The sequence below is a fragment of the Ursus americanus genome, chromosome 17 (genome assembly GCF_024610735.1).
Source record: "Ursus americanus isolate L20-20 chromosome 17, mUrsAme1.1.p, whole genome shotgun sequence".
Classification (NCBI taxonomy): Eukaryota; Metazoa; Chordata; class Mammalia; order Carnivora; family Ursidae; genus Ursus; species Ursus americanus.
Genome location: NC_142143.1, coordinates 9,856,546 through 9,877,741, shown reverse-complemented (window position 1 = coordinate 9,877,741; position 21,196 = coordinate 9,856,546). Strand labels below are relative to the sequence as shown.

General features: G+C 57.2%; 1 protein-coding gene across 6 annotated transcripts in view; it reads right to left on the bottom strand.

Moving 5' to 3' along the window:
- Positions 1-9,002: 9,002 nt before the first annotated feature.
- Positions 9,003-21,196, bottom strand: part of CSNK1E (casein kinase 1 epsilon) — a 32,492-nt gene continuing 20,298 nt past the window's right edge. For 4 of the 6 annotated variants that reach the window (XM_087868706.1, XM_087868705.1, XM_087868707.1 and 1 more), the window contains exons 3-12: positions 20,682-20,792; positions 20,426-20,574; positions 18,830-19,058; positions 18,073-18,243; positions 16,471-16,619; positions 13,183-13,243; positions 12,193-12,385; positions 11,954-12,093; positions 11,210-11,275; positions 9,003-10,263 (exon numbers count right to left, since the gene is read on the bottom strand). In XM_087868706.1, the coding sequence (XP_087724832.1) occupies positions 11,259-11,275; positions 11,954-12,093; positions 12,193-12,385; positions 13,183-13,243; positions 16,471-16,619; positions 18,073-18,243; positions 18,830-19,058; positions 20,426-20,574; positions 20,682-20,697 (1,125 nt within the window). In that variant the 5' untranslated portion in view covers positions 20,698-20,792 and the 3' untranslated portion in view covers positions 9,003-10,263; positions 11,210-11,258. The other 2 variants (XM_087868703.1, XM_045779754.2) reach the window with 2 other exon arrangements.

Genomic DNA, 21,196 nt, shown 5'->3' with positions numbered 1-21,196 from the left:
TCCTCAGGGCTAACCCAACACACAGAACAAGGTTGCCAGTAGTATTTTGATCATCTGCTTATGACTTCCCAGCCCTCCTGGCAAAGTCCTCGTCCCAACCTCACTATTTCGTATGCTTAGCATGGACAGTTTACAAACTAGACACAGTCCAACATCTGCTGAGTGTTCAGGCCAAGCCACACCCAAATTCAGGTTCTCGGTCCCTGCTCATCAAGGGTACAAACTCTTGGGTCTCAACTTACAGAGGCCCTAGGCTGCCGGGGGGCAGAGACAAGTGGTGGGTATTTTTAGGCTTGGACTGCCAAAAAGGGCTTAAAGACAGAAAGTCACCTGGCCCGAGTGACATGGCAGGTCAGCAGGGGGCACTGGGAGCCCTGGTTGTTTGCTTTGCCTTTCCTCATCCTCTCCCCCAGGCTTTCCAAAATGAAGATCAATTTGTATTGCCTTTGTCCCCTCCCTGCTCCGTGTAATTGCCCACCCATCAAGGCTCAAAGACACTGATCATATCAATCCCTTCTCTCCCCACCTGGAGCCACTGCCCTGATTCAGGTCTCCTTACCTCTGTACAATCATAACAGTTCCCCAGCGCACCGGTCACCTTTATACCTGCCCAGTGGCCACAGAAGGCAGAATGCCTTTCTTCCCCTCCAGCAAATAGCTACTCTTTCCTCAAGACCAAATTAGAGGTCATCTTTTAATTCCTTCTTGATCCCCACCTCCCCCATTTTCCCCATGCTGTCTTAATTAGTTTCTCCTTAACAAAAAGTTGGAAATAGTCTGAAAGTCATCGAAGAATAGTTAAGTAAATTCTGGTATATCCATACAGCAGCCTATTGTGTAGATCTTAAAATAGCCTCTTTATACATTTCTTTTTTTTTTTTAAAGATTTTATTTATTTATTTGACAGAGAGAGACAGCCAGCGAGAGAGGGAACACAAGCAGGGGGAGTGGGAGAGGAAGAAGCAGGCTCATAGCAGAAGAGCCTGATGTGGGGCTTGATCCCATAACGCTGGGATCACGCCCTGAGCCGAAGGCAGACGCTTAACCGCTGTGCCACCCAGGCGCCCCCTCTTTATACATTTCTAATGACATGGGGAAATGATTAGGAACAATACTGAGTAAAAAGGAAGTAATAAATTTGCATGACAACCCGATCTGAACTCTGTAAAAAAAAAAAAAAGGTTAGAAGAAAGATTGGAAGGAAGTGTGATAAAATGTCAACAGTGTCAACAACACTTCTAAGTGGCAGGATTATGCATCTTGGTTTGGTTAACTTCCCCCTCCCCGCCATCTTGTTTCTCTGTATTTTCCAAAATTTGTTGGCAAAAAGCATGTAATATTTTCAAAATAAGAAAAAAATATTATTTAAAGAAATGATTTATGGTTTCCTTCTGTTTTCTTCTCACTGTGCATTATAAATTCATTTGAATGCATCTGTCTCCCCCCATCAGACTGAGAACATCTCAACGGTAGAGACCAGGTTGGGTTATCTCTGCATCCAAAATCCATTCCTAGCATTTGGTGGGGGAGTGCAGAGGTAAGAGCCAAGGCCTCAGCAGTGCAAGCCGATGAGTGGCCCAGAGCCCAGAGCACTCCAGATCCATTTACCTGCAGCCTCTGTGTCTCCTACTTGTCCCCAAGGATGCTGTGGGAGACCTGGCCTGGAGCCCTGGAGAGACAGCATGGGGTGGCAGACAGAGCACAGACCTAGCTGCATTACTTCCTAGCAGAGTACCTTACCTTAGGCATGTGGCTTTGCCTCTCTGAGTCTCAGTTTCTCCATCAGTAAGTAGTGGAAAGTAAGAACAACCCATCTGGCAGGATTGTCCTGAGAAATAGATATATGAAAATGTCAGCACACTACTGTGCACACGGCTGATGATTGTGCTCTGGTCTACAGAACGTGACTGCTGAAGACCCAGCTAACTTTTTACCTGAATTAGACCCTTTTGGTTGCAAACAGATTGAAACCCAATTCAAGTTAAACAAAGAAAGTGAATTTATGGACTCAAGTAGGAAGTGAACAGCAGAGATGGATTGAAGGCCTCACACACGGTCACTGGGACACTATGGCTCTCTGGCTTGCGTGTGTGCGTGTGCGCGCGCCTGTACGTTGACCTCATCTCAGGTGGTCTCTCCCCTTAGTGACAATGGCAGAGTACCTCTTTCTCAATAATTCTCAAAGTTTTGTTTCAGGAATGCCTCTGATTGGCCCGTCTGGGTCACGTTCCCATCTCTAAGCCAATCAGTGTAGCCAGGAAATGCAGTGCTCCAATTGGCCAGGCCTAGATCGTGGCCCGCCCCCCGAGCCAGGGGGTGGAGTCAGCCCTTTCTGAACCAAAAGTATTGAGAGGGACGGGTGGGTGAGTCTCTTAAGGAATATGGAATGTCCGGAAGAACCAGGAGAGAGCGCTGGGGAGGAAGAACCGTCAGATGTTCAGCAGCTCAGAACGTTGAAGTGGCTCTCCCAGGGTCACCCAGAAAGGACAGGGTTCTGAAGTGTGACTTCAACGGCAGACATGGAGGGAGCTAGGACAGAGCCATCAGGAGCGGTGGCTCTTCTGAGGCCTTTAGCCTGTGCTGTGGCCAGATCACTTGGTTCAAATCTCTCAGCTCCACCACGGACAGGCTGTAAGACTTTGGGCAAATCGTTTAGGTTCTCAGTTTCTTCATCTGTAAAATGGGGGGTAATAACAGTACCCACCTTTCAGGGCTAATGTGAGGATGGAATGAGGTAACACGAGTAAGGCTGCGAGCACAGGGCCTGGCACCTTAGGAGCACTCCGTGTGTTGTTTTCAAATATAAGCAGTAAGAAGGCCCTTTCTGGGATTCCTGTTTGGAACGAAAACACAAACAGGCTCAAACTGGGCTGAGTTTCCTTAAGCAAACCTGCTTCAAACACTGCCATCAGCGATTCCATTTCCAGCAGCCATCTTTCCTCTGGAGTCAGGGCGTTGGCGCTGCGGTTCGCATCACTGGAACATGCTCCCCACTCCTACCTCCACCCCGTTTCCGTTCCGCCCCTCCTTTGGGGTCCCTGATAAAACATCAGTTCCCCTGGACATGTTATTAAGTGGCAGGGAAACGATCTCAGTACTGGATGTCTCATTTATGCAAATAGATATGTGCGTGTATATTTCTGGGGGGTATGCATGCGTGTGTGTGTATGATCTAAAATGCATAGCAAATTTCTGGAAGTCAGGAGAATACTGCTCCTATAAATGGAAGGCAAAAAAGGACAAGGTCTTAATCATCTTCGCATTCCCAGAACCTGACACACCGGGGCTGGCTTTGGTGAGCTCGTCATCACGGGCAGCTCGACTATTATTTACTGAGCATTTACTATGTGCAGGCAATGTGCTAAAGCTCTTTATTAGATCAGCAAGCAGCAGTGACTGCCATCTGGCAGATGAGGACATGTTTGTGACATGAACCCAGGACCCATACAAGCCCCCACAGGGACTAGGAAAATCAGGCAGCAAGAGAAAATGCTTCTGACTTCGCACAGCCTCTCCTGTAGTGGTGGTGACGTTGGGGGTGGGGTGGGCATCAGTGGCCATCAGCAGAACGAGGCCATTTCTTGGAGATGCCACCTGGGGGGTATGTGTATAAATCAGGAATGTGGCTGGTGATGGTTTCCAGGTTGCTTTGAAGAAAGCCTGAGTTGGAGACACAGGAGAGAAGCTTCTTTTTCCATCTCTCAGTCGCACGCACATACGCACACACACACACACCTGTCCCTCTAACGCAGGGGAGGCCAAGTCTCACTTCTAATTTATCTAGCCAAAACGAACAAACAAGCAAATGCAAACAGGCCCAAAAGAAGGATTTACTGCCAATTTCCTTGGAGTTCCTAGGAACATGTTTCAGATTCTCTACAAAATCCCAGGTTGCAGCCAACAACTATCCTGGAGTGCTGCCTTCGGGAAAGGGAGGTCCACCGCACGTGGGGGCTTGGGGGGGGTGGGGAGGCAGGCAGGGAGCTAGGGAAGCAGGGTTCAGGGTTTTCTCAGAGAGGCTTTATTTTTTATTTTTTTATTTTTTTAAAGATTCCATTTATTTAATTGACAGAGAGAGAGACAGCCAGAGAGAGAGGGAACACACGCAGGGGGAGTGGGAGAGGAAGAAGCAGGCTCCCAGTGGAGGAGGCTGATGTGGGGCTCGATCCCATAACGCCAGGATCACACCCTGATAACGCCAGGATCACACCCTGAGCCAAAGGCAGATGCCCAAGGATTGAGCCACCCAGGCGCCCCCCTCAGAGAGGCTTTAATGAGAGGGAGGAGAGGAGGAAGCGAGAGGCCTGACTGGGTAACTCCGGATGGGACAACTTCAAAGGGGCTGCACCTTAATCATAGGTGCTTTGAAGATGCTGGGATGAAAAGCCTCGGGAGGTGTAATTACCTGCCATGCCATTCTCCCAGGGGCCTGCAGGGGTCCCTGGGCAGCCTCCCTGAGCCCCAGGGCTGGGCCCTCCACTCTGCTCACCCCCCGCAGCTGGCTGGGCTGCCCGCCACCCCCACAGCCTCTCCCTCAGGGGCAGCCCGGCCTTGATGAAAGCAAGCCCTGCCGGGCAGCTTCCTGACCCTCAGCAGGCCGGGGACACAGCCTCACACAGTCGGGACCATCGAGAGATGCTGTTGGTCTGTGGCTAGGGTGAAAGAAGATTTGGCAGGGAGGAGGAGGGGAGGGGGACTGATGTCCCCAGGGCAACGTGGATCCTGCCCACCAGATACCTCCTCCCTCACCGGCCAGCAGGGCCCCAGACAAGTGTGGCTTGAGCCAGAGTCATACGTGCCCGGGATCGCCATGTGAGGCTGGAGCTGGGAATGTGTTTACCCCTTGGACTGACTGACGTGCTTCTGTGGGCGCCCATGGGGTAGGCTCCGGGAAGGAGGACGTGACGCAGGGCTCGGAGTTCTGAGCTCTAACTATGCCAGAGCCTGGATGGGGGAGCGGCAGAGGGAGAGAGGATGTCGGAGGAGAAGGCTTTTTCCCTTCGCTGGAGCTCTGCTGGGGTGGCCCCCACTGGAGCAGGCTGCAGGGGTCCCCCGATCCACTCTCCCTGGGATGCCCTGGGTTGGGGGGCTGCTAACTGTAGGTAGGAATGGAGCCGGGATGCCACCGCCCAGGAGGGAGCAGCGCAGCAACACGAGGGGCTTGCACTTTTTTGCAGGGGAAGTGAGTTCCCTGGAAGCCTTGCCCCTCCTTTTGTCCCAGACCAGGTTCTCCTGGTGTCCCCTCCCCTCCCTGCTCCTCTCAACCTGCTGCTGCCAGCACTGGTCCCCCTCCTCAAGGGTTCTTTGGCCTCTAAATACTTGCACACCTCTTCCCTCAAAACCACTTCCTCCCACCTGCCCACCCAAGTGGGCCCCAGGCCCAGGTCTTCCTCTTCGGGTCAGGCTCCTGAGCGCACTGCCTCCTCCCGCCCCCTGCTCCAGCTCTTGTTCCCCAGAGTCAGAAGGTCAGCTGCTGAGAGACTCTAGAAGAGCGGTGCCCTGTGTATGCATGGGCGTGGGGGAATACTGGATGGGAAGGGGCTTGAGGGAGCTTGCTGGAGCACCTCCAGTCCCTACCTCTTCATCAGGTGGCGGTTACCCAGGTGAATAGAAACGGGTGAGGAGCAATGGAGCTGTACACTTAGTATATGCGCATTTTTCTAAATTATATTCCAATTTTTTAAAAAAGGAACTAGGACGCAATGATCAGCCAGAACCTCTTTATTTGGCAGCCTCACCCCTCCCTGCCACTGCTCTTTGGAGTCCGCTGACCGTGCCCTCCTTCCTGATGCCCCGCCCCCAGCCCTGCCCCTCCCCCCTGGCCGCCTCCCCTTGCTTTGGAACTCAGAACGCACCTCTCCGTCACTTGCTTTCGCTCCGTGGTTCTGCGGGGTTCCCAGGCCGGTAACCCCAGAGCCTCAACTCCTCTCTCTCAGCGGGCTTGGAACAGACCGTGTTCTGAAACGGTTCAGACATCCTTGCCTTCTGGAAGCCTCCTGCCTGGGTTGTGACCATGACTCCCTAACCCTTCTCCCTGCCTTCTTTCTCCATCCTCCAGTCTCCCTGCCCGCTGTTGCTAGATGCACATTCTTCAAGTTCACGTCCATTGGGCCCACTCCCCTGGTCAGTCCCTTCGCACATTGCAGGTGCTGGCAGATGGAAGAGTAGTCACTGAAGTGGTCGGGCTAGTGGGGAATTACGGCTTCTGTACCGCGTGATGACTCCCACGTTACAGAGCAGAAAACCAGGGCTCAAGAAGAATGAGCTGCTGGGGCGCCTGGGTGGCTCAGCTGGTGAGGTATCTGCTTGTGGCTCAGATCATGATCCAGGGGTCCTGGGATGGAGCCCTGCATCGGGCTCCCTGCTCTGCGGGGAGCCTGCTTCTCCCTCTCCCGAAAAGAATGAGCTGCTTCAGGTAAGAACAGCCTTCCGAAGAATCCCCACTTCTGTGGAATCAATTACCTCTGTGTCCTCCGGTGTCAGCCCGTTTGCATCTTCTTCCCTCCCTCCCCGTGCTTGGAATTCTCTTAGAATATCAAGCTACTTCATACCTGTGGGCCTTTGCACAGGCTATTCCCTCGGCTGGGAATGACTCTCCCTCACCTTGTCCCCCAGCGAACTGCTACTCACATTTCCAGGCTCGGGTCAAGTATCTTTCAAACACCGTCCTTGATGACCCCAGACATATTCCCTCCCTCCATTGTTTCTAGTTCACACTGAACATCTCACACCGGATTCTGGATCGGGATGAGCCATTGGCTAGTCTGTCTCTTTCCCCTGACTAGGCTGTGAGCCCCTGGAAGCCAAGGTCACATCTCATGTTTGAAAAGTATAGTTACTGTTACCGAGCATTTACGAGTGCCTGGGTATAGTGAGGATTAAAGGCATTGGCCATGAAGCTAGGCAGGTTTCTATGTGCCTCAATGTCCTCATCTATAAAATGGGCATCATTATATACCAATCTCATAGGATCGGTCTGAGCAAAGGGTTGGGAACAAGGTGCGACGTGGAGAGCCCTCAGTGACCTCACCCTTACATTGTTCTGTGGTTTTATTTAATCCCACCACCCTCTGAAGCAAGTATTATCACCCCCATTTTACAGAGGAGAAAACCAGGACCCAGACAATGCCCAAGGTCACAGGAGCCAAGCTGGCCCTCTGGACTCCAGCCCTGGCCTCCCTGCCTCCACCCCTGCATACCACTCCGCCTCGGCCCAGCACCTGGCATCCCTGGCACCCACACTAGCCCAGTCACTGTTTGTTTGTTGCATGAATGAAAATGATTCACCAAGTGGCATGTTTGCCCCCTCCAGTCTGGGTAAAATTTCTGGGCGATTATTTGGCATACTTAATAAAAATAAACTGTTTGCATGGTTGACACATCCTGGTCACTTTTGGCCTCAGCTAAATGTCACTTCCTCAGAGACTGTCAGCCACCACCCACTCCCATATACATAAGCTTGCCAAATAAGAAACAGGAAGAATGAACCAGAAACCAGCGAAGATCATGGGTAGGAGGGGCCGGGGGTGGGGCCAGGAACAGGAGTGATTCTCAGATTGTAACTTTTTATATAGCTTGACTCTCGTATATGTAACATCTCCAAAAAATAAAATGCAAACGAGGGGGCTGGAGGGAGGGGAGAGCACTAACTCACTATTAAAATCAGTACAATAACCACACAGAGAAACGAATAATTTCAAGTTACTTCTGGGCCCTGTACTCTGACAGCGTATTCCAAGGACAATAACCCCCCCAAACTGTAAAAACACTTCTTTACTCCATAGGTATACATTTAGTAGTAATATTAAAATTGGAATTTTAATACAGCACAGAACACATTAGCGTTACTAGCTACTGAGGTCTTTGCTGCAAAAGATTACACATAAAGATTTTCCAAAAAAAAAGAGCGGGGCGCCTGGCTAGCGCAGTCGTTGGGCGTCTGCCTTCGGCTCAGGGCGTGATCCCGGTGGTCCGGGATCGAGTCCCACATCGGGCTCCTCCGCTGGGAGCCTGCTTCTTCCTCTCCCACTCCCCCTGCTGTGCTCCCTCTCTCGTTGGCTCTCTCTCACATAAATAAATAAAATCTTAAAAAAAAAAATGAGCTCCCCTTGTATTCTCCCTCCAGGCCTGGAGTTGGTAACACCACACTTATGGTTTGATGTCAGGTATGTTGCCTAAAAGGTGCTGAGGGGAGGGCATGGAGAGCTGGGGGGTCACTAATTCTCCGACGGGCTTTCCTGTGGTCAGCTCCAGTGCATGGCGTGTACCATCGGGCCTTCTGGTATTTCTTGGCTTTGAGTAACAACCCACCCCCACCTGTGATGGTTGTGAATAAGGACCCGCTTTGCCTGAGCCTTACGCGGAGGGCCAGCAGGACCCTTCCCCGGGCCTGAGCCAGGCTATGGGGTCACAGGGTCTTCGAATGCCAGCACAGAAGGGACCTTCGTTCTGGGGGTTTGAGCTACACCCAGGACTTCAAAATGCCCCCTGGCGAACCTCTCCGAGCCCTTGCCCTCTCTCCAGGCCGACTGATGAGTCAGGTGGCTTTGCTCTTGTCTTGCGGGTTGGTTGTGGCAAACAGTGGCTCTTGGGTTAATGAGAAGTTGAAATGTAAACGGTGTTGGATAAACTGACAAATTCTTCTTTAAGCCGGCGAGACAAAGGCAGGCAAGGCTGAGGGCTGCTCCTTTATCAAGGGCGGACTGAAGGAAGCACCCACAGCCCCTGGTGGCACAGTTGGCACCAGAACCCGACTCCAGGACCCTCACTCACAGGGCTCCCTGGTCAATGGCGGGGTTCGAATCCCGGTTCTGCTGCCAGAGAAAATAGCTGTGTGACCTTGGACAAGTCATTTTACTTGTGCACTGTTTCCCCATCTGAAGGCTGGGAGATTAACACCAATCACTGGCCGAGTCACCCCCAATTCACCCCACCACACCCTCTCCCAGGTCTGCTTGGGCAGAAACTCCCAGAGCAAAGAGGTGGACCAACGACTGCCCATGTCACTTTATCCTTTTCTACTTTATTACTTCAAATTAACAACCACAATAAAGCTCAAAAAAGTCCAATATTTACACAGGAAAAAAGTACAAAATTCCCCCCAAAGTTCTTCAGTATTTTTTTTTCAGTTTTTTAAATTACAAAGTAATAAAAAGCTTTGCTCTTTAATTAAAAAAAAAAAGAAAAAGAAAAAAGGGGAAAAAGAGGTAAATAAATTAGGAAATACACACACGGAGAAACAAATAAAAATAAAGTAAAAATGGGTGTTAACTAGGAGGGGTAGATAAATCAGTGCCCAGCCCTGACCCCAGGCTCCTCCTCGAGAGAGAGGCCTAAACCGGGGAGGGTGGGGCACCAGCTGAGTGTCAGGACCGGAGAATTAATTTATAACCCAGGAGCCAGATGCTTTCTGGAAGTGGTCTCCACGGATTCTGCCCTAAGACCAGGGAAAGGAGATGGGGCTGCCACAGGCTGCTGGCAGTCTCAGGGGTCGGTAGTGGCAAGGACCGTCTGGGCCCTTCTGGAGGGCCACGGAAGTCACTGCCTACCCCCGTGTCCTTGTTAGGAGGATGAGAACCGAAAGTCCGCCTGGCAGGTGGGGCAGGGCACCTGCTGTCCTGGGAGCTACCACAGATACAGACACACACGCACACAAGGAATCTCAGCCCCCACCACCTCACCACCCATTCCTCAAAGTCTTCTTGGAGAGACAAAGAAGAGACCCAGATGTTCAGGGGACCCTGGAAGCAGCCCGACACAGAGATTCGGCCACAGTCATTGCGGGGCAGTAGGGGGGCTGTGCCTGTCTCCTGGGGTCCAAGGCTCAACAGCACCCAGTGGGATCTGCCCCCGACCAACCACACCGTTCCCCGGCTCCTCAGGCCGCCTCTTGATGGCACCTGACCAGCTGCATGTCCAACACAGAGACAGCCCCTCCCGGCCGGCCGGTGTCGGTGTTGGCTGGGGCGGGGCCGTGGCATCTCGCATGTGTAGCTCAGTGTCTGGGAAGCATTTGGCAGCCTGAAGGTTGTGGACAGTGGGAAAACTCGTAGGGACAAGAATCCTCTGTGCTGAAGGCATCCCATCTTCTTGCCATTGGCGAAAAAAAAAAAAAAAAAAAGAAGAAAAAAAAGAAAAAGAAAAAAAAAAGAAAATCCATCGTCGGTTTTATGCTGGGTTTTTTTTTCTTTTTGTTCTTTTGAGTGGTTTTTTCCCCCATCTTTTTGTTGTTGTTGTTTTTTAAAAGAAAATACAGTGAAGACACTAGAAGGGGGAGAGAAGACAGATCAGGTGCATGTCTGCCTCTGGCCGCCCATCCGCCAGACCACCTGCAGTCCCCACACTCCTGTCCCGAGGCTTTGAGCTGCTCCCTCTCCGGGGACTTAGTGGGCGCTCCAGTCTCCTGGGAAGAACAACATCTCTCTCCCTCCTCATCCTCTCGGTGAGCCACACGCCCCACGCTGCCGTGGAAGGACTGGTTCCCGGACCTGAGAGCCGGCGAAGGCAAGCCCTGGTTCCCGTCCCAGCTCTATCTGTGGAATGAATTTCTGCAAAGCACCTCAGCTCAGGATGTCCTGGGGTGAGGCCAAGATGGCGAAGCCCCCTGCCATGCACATATGCCCCAGGAAGCTCAGACATCTCCCCCCACAACCCCCCCCCCAAACCTCCACCACCTCCCCTTCCCCAAGCCTCAGGCCCACATCTGGCCCCGGGAGTCCCAGCCATGGGAGTCCCATCGAGGTTCCTGCTGGCCAGAGGGCTCGTGGAGGCCACCAAGGGCCTTCTTTTACAGCAGACCAACTCCTACGTACAGGACCCTCTTCCCAGTGCTTTGCAGGACCTGTTCAACAGCCCTGAGGCAGGACTAAAGGCCTGGGGGAGGACGGGGTGTGGGCCCTGGGATCCTCTCTGCTAAGAACTGATTCTGCAGACTATTTTCAGGCAAGGGGGGTGGGCAGAGGATGGAGGACCGGCCTGAGGGCAGGGGAAGAGTTTTTCCAGCAGAAATGAGCTGGCGAGGACTGGGCTGAGCCAAGCAGCTCTGAGGTAAATTCTCTCAAGAGCTGTTGATTTGGCGCGGGGGGGGGGGGGGGGGGGGGGGCTGCCACTCCCCCCACGACTCCACAACATCCACTCATCTCCCCCCCGGGGCCATGGGTGTTTCTAGACCTGGCTGGGCTGCGTCTGCAGCAGACGCTGACTCACTCACCTAAGCAAATACTGGTCCGATGGCGGCTCCTCCTCACTTGCCGAGATGGTCAAATGGCACGCTTGTCTTTGGGAGGAGAGGTACAGAGGGCATAAGCCGCTAATGATGGCAGTCTGGCCAGTCTCTCCCCACCGCGGAGCTCCGCGCCCGCCCCCACCGCCCCTGGAGCCAAGGGAAGGGGGTGTGACCTCAATGACCCTAGGACGGAGCTGCTCTGGGCCACACGCACATCGGGGCCACCAGACTCCCACTCGAGGCCCGTCCTGAGGCTCAGCCACCGGAGGCAAAAGGACCAAAGCCGGTCTCCTGCCCGCCTCTGCCAGGACACGTTTCCTGGGCGACCACAGACTCCCCCTTCCCAACTTGCCCAGTCTAAACGGGGTCCCAAGTGAGACTGCCGGCAGAATCTGCCCAACTCTCCACCCTCAGCCGACCGGGACCCGAGGGGAACCTCCTGACGGAGGGGACCACGAGCCCCTCCTCTGTGAGCTCCCCTCTGCCCACCCGGGTTGGGGCCTGGTCGTGAAGGCAGGGTCCCATCTCTACCACTTGCTGGGCCTCAGTTTCTACTTTGCTCACGGGGGCTAAGCCAACCGCGGGAGATGAAATGAAGCCAATCCCTGCTCAACAGAAGGGGCTGCTCCAAGGTTATCAGAGAGGTGGGAACAGAGCGAGCCCGACGCCCTCCAGGCCGCGGCCTGGCCCGGAGGTGAGGCACAGCAGGGCGGAGTGAGGGCCGCTCACCTGGGAGGCGGAAATCCGGGAGACCTCTTGCCGCCCAGCGAGGTCGGAGGATGAGACGTTGGCGGGCGCACCCCTGTGCAACCTCATGCTCACCTTCCTCTCTCTGTCGACTCGTGAGATCGCTCTGGGAGAGGTACTGCCTGGAGGGCGAGAGGCGGGGGAGGCCGCCCTCAGCGTCCAGGTCCCCGGCTGCCCCGGCCCCCCTCGGGCCCAGACCACGGCCCACGGGCCCCGCTCACCAGCTTGCTGGATGCGGGAGGCTGGGGTGGAAGTCACAGGCTCGGCGGCACTGCGCAGCCGGTTGGCGGTGGCCCCCGTGGGCGGGCCAGGGGGCAGGGCCCGGGTCGCGGACCCCCGGAGCTGTCCCATCCTCTCCTCGCGCTCGTGTTCTCGCCGCTCCCGGTCCACGTCCTCGGGGTTCCGGGCTGCACCCTGTGGGGACGAGATGAGACCCGGTCAGGCCCGCGAGGTCAGGGTGCTCTGAGATTCAGCGCTCCCGTAGGGCAGAGCACAGGCAAGGAGGCCGTGTGGGCGCCCGGGGAAGATGCAGCTTAGAAACCCTCTGGTCCAACCTCCTCCCCACGAGGCAGGAAGCCCGAGAGGCCTGGAAATGACTCCCCATCACACAGTACAGAGAAACAAAGCGACACAACCAACGGGAGGAAGGAGGAAGCTGGGTCTGAGGAGCAGGGCAAGGTCACTCTGCCCTGGTCTCATGGGGCTGAGGCAGAGCTGGGAGGGCTAATGCCCCGAAACGACCAAGGGCACTCCTTGGCCCTCCCAGCCTGGCCCCTACCGTGTTCCAAAGCGCTCGGCCCCTCCACATTTCCAAACAAGCAGGGCAAGTGTTCAGAGCCCCAGAGAAAGAGGAACAAGGCTAAAGGCAGGGCCAGCGTTTGAACCAGGGCGCCGGCCAGGGGAGCTTGTCAAAGGCTGTTCTTTCCCCGTCCCTGGACCTGCAATGACTTCTGGCAGGTGCTGTGGGGGAGGCCCCGGGGCTCGCACAGATGCTGCCGGCCCTGGGACAAGACAGGAGCTCAGGGCGAGCTCGAGGAAGAATGGGGTAGATGCCCAGTGGAGGAAAGAGAGGCCCACCAGGCAGGCTGGGGCCGAAGGGTTCCGTGAGCCCCCAGGGCCTGCCCTCCAGCCGCTGCCACCCCAGCGCAGGAGGAAAGGAGAAAGGCTCAGAGAGAGGAGCACGACGTGGGAGCGGCACCCAGCCGCATTACCTAGTTGGTCCTGGGGTCGTCCACAGGGAAGGGCAGGGGGCTGGCATGAGGGGGGCCGCATCTGTGGAGGAGAGAGCTGCAGGCTGAGTGGGGGACCTGTTCACGGGCCACGGGATGCAGGCTGCTGCAGCCCCGTCTCTCCCAGGGACCTCGCCGAGAAAGCCCTGCTGTCCTTGGGAAATGAGGGCTGGGGGTGCCCCTTGACTTTATGCAACTCCAGGAGATAGGGGCTGGGGATCAGAATGATCCCTAAATGCCAGTGAGGAATTGAGGCCCAAGGAGCCCTCATGACCTGTGTGGGGTCACACAGCTCGGGGCGGAGCCAGGGTTTGAATCCTGGCCTCTGCCACCCAATCCTACCCTGTACCCCCAGAGGACTTAGGAGGGACGCACATCCCCAGCCCTCCCACCCACAAGCCTGTCCAGGCAGGCCTGGAACCACCAGGGTTCTAGCTCCTGACTCCGGTCTCTACCCACTCCCCCGGCCCCAGGCTCACTCGGTGATAGGACAGCAGAGAGCAGCGGCTCAGCTAAAAGCAGAGCAGGCCTGCGGTGAGAGCTGCAGCTGGGCTCAGGGGACCTGCGGGCCAGGCAGGGACGAGCTCCTCCCCGGCCTGGGCCAATGAGGCCAGTGAAGCCAAGGGGTCCGCTCAGAGCGTTACAGCCCTGGGGCGAGCGACTGCACAGAGGGCTGGAGCCCCTGCCCCTGGTGACTCCAGCAGGCTCGGGTCAAGGCCAGCCCCAGAGCAGGAGAAGCCACTCTCCACGTTTCCATTCAACCAGTGACGCCTCAAGAAATGCACACCGGGGAGGTTTCTTGGCTTTTATTTGCCCACAGAAAACACAAAAGGTCAACATCAAAGTCACACAAGCATCCGGCCCTGTTGTGCGGACCCCTGTCCTTGGCTACACCGAGTTTCCTCCTGGCCTGCTGGTTGGACCTCGGAACACAGCGGCTCCGTGTGCTGCGGGCACCGTCCCAGGCTCCGGGGATCCAGGGATGCCGGGGCCCTGATGCTGAATGGGGTGGCCACTTCGAGGAGAGATACTCTTAGTCAAGGGCGGGATCCTTCCCACAGGGGTCCGTAGCCCTTGGTGCGCAGCCTGGGGTCCAGTCCGTAGGTAGGTGCTGGCACTGGGGGCCTGGCCGTGGGGTGACGGCGTGGAAAGTCCCCGTCGCACGTCTGCAGGTGCTTCGCCAACAGGCAGGTACAGACGGTGGAGCTCACCGTGGTGGGGCTGGGGTCAAAGGCGCCCCGTGATCCAGTCCAGCCCCTCGAGGCAGAGATCGGTGCAGAATAAGGCTGTTGGTACCTCTACTCAGCTTCTGACTCTAGCGCCTGCCTCAAAGGGGACCCCGGGAAGGGGTGTGTCAGTAATGGCGGGGAGGGTGCTCCTGGCCTGGCTTGCGAGGAGATCTTGTCAGCTGGACGGTCCCATGAGCGGTTCTGGGAGGAGCCGTCTAGAGCACTGTCCCAGGGAGCTTCCCGTGGGGACGGAAGTGGTCACGTCTGCCTGTTGGTATGGCAGCCACTACCCAGCCACGCGGGCGCCTGACAACGTGAAGTGCAGCAAACGCGACTGAGGAACCACATCTTCAGCTTTGATTAATTTTAACGAAGAAGCAGCCACACGTAGCCAGTGGCTACCATACTGCGTGGCCCAAGCTCGACAACGTAAAACCCGTTCTTGGAGCTACACTGACAGGAAGGGCCGAGCCCGTCCCCGAAGCCGACCCCGGAATGACTTCCTACACGGAGGAGTGAGTGCCCAGTGTCCAGATGCCTTGAGCCACAAATGCTCTTTGGCGAGAGGAGCTGGCCCCTGGCCCTCGGCCACACTCCCAGCTGGAAGGTCTGGGGTGAAAGGTGCCCCGCTGCCCATCGCCCACCCCCACCCCTCGAGTCTCCCGGCCCGTGGGGCCGCGGTTCTCCGCCCAACCTCTGTCGAACTCCTTAGGGAACAGTACCAGGTCCCCGCCTGAGACCCAGAGAGAAGATGGGCGCAAGCCTACGCGCTGCTCCCCCCCCACCCCCCGCGTCCAGGAGAACAAGCCCCCAGGGCCTGAGCGTCTGGCATCCGCCACGAAAGGAGAGGCCCACCAGCACGAAGCGCGGTACAGGTGGGGGCGTTTAATGAGTTCAGGTTCAATACAGAGGCCACCGTCGGGGTCCTGCTGCGGCTGCTCCCGGCGCCCATCCCCGCCAGGCCCTCCAGGGCAGTGAACATGATCCCTCCTTCAGGCTCGGTTCATCAGACAGCTGATTCATCCCCAAGAATCTCACGGCAGGGCCTTCGCCACTCCCTGTCCACTGCACCCCACCACGCCAAGGGACATCTCCTCAGGCCTGGCCCCGATGGGCTCAGACACACCTGGTGACGTCAGAACTGGGGCCCCGGAGTCCAGACCACAGGCCAGTAGTTTTGGGGGGGCAGCTCCTCCACCTCCTCCATGAGCCTATCTGGAGGGCCCTGGGTGCCCAGGGGCGCCGGGCACCTGGAAGGGACAGAGAGCACAGCAGAGGCTCAGCCTCTTGTGCTCGCCCAGCCACGTGGTAAATCTTGGAAAGGCCAGGCCTCGGAGGGTCCTTACCAGTATGAGGGCGAGTACGTGGGCCCGGCACAGGGACAGGGGTGGGGGCAGGGCAGCACAATAGCTTCGTTGTCACGGGGCTGAGCCTGGCTCGAGGAAGCCCCCTTTTCCAGAAGAGATGTGAAACAAGACACACGATTTCACAGATTCCGGAGCTCCGGGCACTGCTGACGGACGCTTCTCCCCACCCCCCCCCAAGACCCTTAAAAGAGGGAGACAGAGCAACCGCCTAGCAAGACCCAGGGTCCCATGACCAGGAAGAAAGAAACCACAATGAACGGGTCCAGGCTGGCCAGAGGGGCCACGGTGAAGGCAGCTGCCTGGGTTGTGCAGAAGAGCAAAAGCAGGGTGGTGTAGGCGACAATCAGGACAGCCGGGGGGCCCGCCAGTGCCATCCACGCCCCGCCGAGGGCACCTAGGAGGGACTCAAGGCCCGGCCAGGTCCTCCTGGGCCTGGCGGGAGGTGGTGCCCTGCCTGGGCCCCGCTGCCCGCAGCGGCACGCGCGGTCACCACAGATGAGGCTGCAGTGGGGGGACCGCGGGGACTCTGGGAGCCCAGCGAGGTCGCTTGCACTGTCCAGCTCATAGCCCCCCTGTTTCGGGAGCCCCACCCACCACAGGGTCACTTTGGCCTCGGGAGTCGGGGCCTTCCCCGTCCAGTCCCCCAAGCCCGCCTTGGCCTCCAGGTGACTCACGAATTTGAGCATGTTCCAGTCGAAGACGTAGTCGTAGGAGAAGCCCTGCCGGTGGAAGAGGTTGCGGAAGAGCTGGCGCAGGTACGAGTAGTCCGGCTTGTCGTCGAACCGCAGCGAGCGACAGAAGTTGAGGTATGTGGAGAACTCAGCTGGCAGAGGTCATAGAAAAGGCCACCATGAGGCCCAGGCTCCCCAGGCACCCCACTCCCCGCCGTACCCCGGGTTGTCCTACCCACCCTCACCACTGTCCCTCCAAACACTTTCAATCTAGGAAAGGACAAGAGGACGACAGAGCAGAACGACGGTCCTCCTTACGGCGCTAAAACCCTCGCGTGCCGGTGAGCAGAGCCCTGAAGACTCGACTAGACCCAGAGGGCTGGGAACGGGGAGCAAGCGCCCCCTCGCAGTAAGGGGCACCGCAGGGCCTTAGGCCACAGCTCTACCTGCCCTTGCCAATCATTCTGGGGACCGGGCATGCGGATGGCAGGTCAAGAGCTGTCATAAGATCCAAAGGACAGTCGAGGGCCCAGCGGGAATTCCCACCGTGACCGAAGCCACAGGAGGCAAACTTCCATCCCCTCCTCTGGCAAGCAGGGGCGGGGAGAGCCCTCGTGGCTAACAGAAAGTACATACTGGTCTCTGCCCCCGTTCCTGGCACGGGAGCGCCCAGAACCCTCGTAAGTCCCTAAGTGCTAAGAGTGCTAGGAGCATCTTTTGTTCCGATGAGGCGACTCTGGGTGGGCTCCTAATGGGATGGGTGGGGGCTGGTCACCAGAAAGACCAAGCCATGCTTAGAAGCTTACAATTTTCAGCGCCCTACCTCCAGACACTTCTCTAGAAGGGAGAGGGGCTGGAAATGGAGTTCGTAATCGCTATGTCTACACGAGGAAGCCTCCATAAAAATCCCAACAGTATGGGGTTTGGACAGCTTCCGGGTTGGTGAACACATCCCCGTACAGGAGGGGACAGAAGCCCCCGGGCTCACGCCCTCCCCAGACCTCACCCTATGTCCGACTTCATCTGGCTGTTCATCCACACCCTTTATCACAGCCTTGAATAAAGTGGTACAAAGTCAGTTGCCCTGAGTCCCATGAGCTGCTCTAGCAAATTCATCCCAGCTGAAGAGGGGGCATGGCAACCTCAGAGCCAGCCGGTCAGAGCACAGGTGGCAAGCGGGTCTCGTGACCGGCATCGGGTGGGGGGTGGGGGGAGTCTCGTGGGATCGAACCCCGAACCTGTGCGATCTCCTGCCATCTCCAGGCAGACCATGTCAAAATGGAGTCAAGCTACAGGACACCCAATGGGTGTCACAGAGAATTGCTTGGTGGGGGGAACCCCCCCACGTGTGGTGAGCAGAAGTGTCAGAACGGGCCTGTCCTGTGTGGATGGTAAAGGAGGCTCACAGGGCGGGAAAGAACTAGCTTTTCCCCTAATACGAAGCCCTCGTGAGATGAGGCGGGAGAGGGGCCGAGCAGTGACAGCCAGCCTGTGACTAACGCCTGCGGCAGCGGTGGTCCAGCACAGGCTGTGTGGCCTCGTCTTCCCCTCCGAGAGGCCTTCAGGGGTTCCCAGGCCAGCCGCCTCCCCCACGGGGCTACTCACAGGGGTAGCCTTTGCAGAGGACCTCGATGGGCGTCGACATCTTCTTCTCACTGATGCGCTCGTACTTCTGGCGCTTGGTGGCCGCTTTGAGGCCCTGCCAGGGCAGGGAGCCCAGGTTGAAGTACATGAGAACGTAGCCCAGACTCTCCAGGTCGTCTCGACGGCTTTGCTCTGCACGGAGTCGGGGACAGGGTGAGGGGCAGGGTCCACTGGAGCTCCTGGCCAACTGAGGCCAGGTCCCCCCTCCTCCAGGGCCCGCTCCTCAGCTGAGGGGCACCGCCCCCACCCCCTCAGCCCACGGCCCCGCACGCCGGCTAGCTACAACTCCAACATGAACAGACAGAGGTTACAGCAACCCTTCCACAGGAAAAGGCCCGGGGCCCAGCTTCTCCTACTGTCTGGGCCTAGTTTCTCCAGCTCCTTCGACAGCTATACAGCAGGCATGGTGGTGCCTCCTTGCCAGCCCCCTCGGGGCACAGGGCACAAGGGTGGCCTCAGAGAGGGCCGGGGTCAAATCGGACTCTGGTACCTGCCAAGCCGCACAACCCAAAGCAGCCGTGCTGCGCCTGTGAGCCCACGCCCCCCACACAATGAAAAGGGGACTGTCCCCCCCACTCTACCAGGCTGCTGGGCGGATGAAGTCAGGCACGTGAAGGGGCCTGCCATGCCCAGCTCGGGCATACACCCAGCTGCAGGAAGCCAGGGCCTGGCCCGCTAGCCCACGGGTGCACGTGGCTCCCAGGCCTCACACACTCACCGATGCCCAGGTGGGTGTTGATGGAGGCGTAGCGGGCAGTGCCAGTCAAGTTCTTGTTTTCCCGGTAGGGGATGTGCTGGTGCGTGCGGGCGTCGCGGTACTTCTTGGCCAGGCCGAAGTCGATGATGTACACCAGGTTGCCCTTCTTCCCCAGCCCCATGAGGAAGTTGTCCGGTTTGACGTCCCGGTGTATGAAGTTCTTGGAGTGGATGTACTCGATGCGGCTGATCTGGGGGAGGGGACAGCACGTCATTCAGCAAGCGGTCCAGGGAGAGGCTTTCACCAAGCCTTCGGGGCCAGGCCCTGGACTGGGGCCTGACGGCTGGGGCGGTAGGGACGGAGAACACACATCCGTGGTCCCTGCCCTGGGTAAGGGAGAACGTTGTGTCTCTGCAACTATGTGAGATGATTTCAGGGGACAGGTTGGAGAAGGCTTCCTGGAGGAAGTGACACAGACAGGAATTCTGAAAGAGGAGCTCACTGAGGTTGCTGCGAGACAGGGAGAGAGAGAGAGAGTAAGCTAGGAGAGCTAATGGCAAGATCCAGAAATGAAGCCCAGAAAGGCATCTAGGCCCACAAGGAAGCCTTTGCTGCTTGGCTCTACTCATCGGACTTGAGGAGCCGGAGTTAGACAGGCATTTCAGAGGCTCTTCTGGCAGCCAGACTGTGGGGGAAGGGAGGAGAGGGAGGGGCACCAGTGAAGCCTCAACTCAGGTGGGGTGACAGAGATGGGAGGACAAAAGACAGGATTTGTCCCCTAGCTTACAAAGGACACCAAAGTCAAGCAGACACACAGACCCTTCCTTGACCCATTATGTCAGAAACTTAACGTGTATGCCCAAGATACGTCCCCTGGCAAGTCAGTCCTGTCTCTGGGTCCCAGGCTTCTGAAAACCAACAGCCTCGTTTGGCTTGGCCCAGTATTTCCTACCGAGCGTCATGACCTGGGAGAATCTGACAATGCCCCTCTGCACACACACATTTAGCCCAAAACCGCAGGCGTGTGCAGACCTCCGCGGGCCAGCCGCAGACCCAGACCCCTGCCTACCAACAGGAGCTCATGTATCATTCCGGGTCCAAAATCCTACGCTTTTCTATTTTTAAAAACGTTTCCTGCCCTGAGCTTGTAAAGGGCTTCAGGATCTAAGGATTGCTTATCAGTGGGCACGCATCTGCTCCGATCCAGGCACTGCATGGTGTCCCGCTCGACTCCACAACAGCCCAGCAAAGCGGAGACTCCCGTCTGAGGCAGCGGACGCTCACAGAGGCTTAGCGATTACCTAGACACACCCCACTGGGGTGCGACCCAGGTCTGTGTGATCACTGGCTTTAGAATCACCCGAGGGCAGAGTCCCGGTCCTACCCCAGGAGGCCTGGAGATCTGCATTTAAACCCCCCCCTATTCTACACCCAATGGTCCAGGAACCAAGCCTGTCCTATGTCCCTGTCACTGCCCCCTGCTGTGGCATCCTCCAGAGGCAGGAGGCAGGGCTAGTACCCTGTGCCCGGTGGGGAAACAGAGGTCGGAAGGGAAGCCGCAAGCCAAGCCGCAAGCCCGGCAGGGCCCCTGGCTGGGGAGCGTAGGCGGGGACTCACCATCTGGTCGGCCAGGAGCAGCACCGTCTTGAGGCTGAACTTGCGCGAGCAGAAGTTGAAGAGGTCCTCGAGGCTGGGCCCCAGCAGCTCCATGACCATCACATTGTAGTCCCCCTCGGCTCCGCACCACTTGATGGATGGGATTCCCACTGAGGACCAGAGATGTGGGTGTCAGGGTGGGCCCCCCAGGCACGCATGCACGCACACCCCACCCTAGCTCCTCAGGCTCCGCCCCCGGGCCCCGCCCAGCCCTCACCTCCTCCCTGCATCATCTTGTAGAACTTGCTCTCGATGTGCAGCTGCGGGTGCTTCGTCTTCACACACTCGAGCTTGATGGCAACTTCTTCACCAGACGCAATGTTGGCACCTGCCAGGGCGGAGGAGGGGCACAAGGGACCTGGGTCACCCTCAGCCAGGGCCAACTTGGGTGTCTGCCCCTGAGCAGCTCAGCACCCCTTGGGGGAGGCCAGAAAGGCGGCAAAGGGCCCAGCACTGCATCCAAGGGAAATGGAAGGGCTGTGGGCAGAGCGGACACCCGGCCCAGCCTGGGCGGCAGGGGAGAGGGGGAAGAGCAGCATGTGCGAGGGGAAGGCCAGGAGCAACTGCGGACATCTCACGGAGTCACAGGCTGGTGCAGCGAGAAGGCCAGACGTGAAGGAATTGGGATGGGCTGCAGAGGGCTCACAGATCACGTGAAAGGAATTGTATCCAGGAGAGTGGGAGCCACCAAGCTGGAGAGGAGTGAGGTCAGTGGATGTCAGGCTGAGGAGG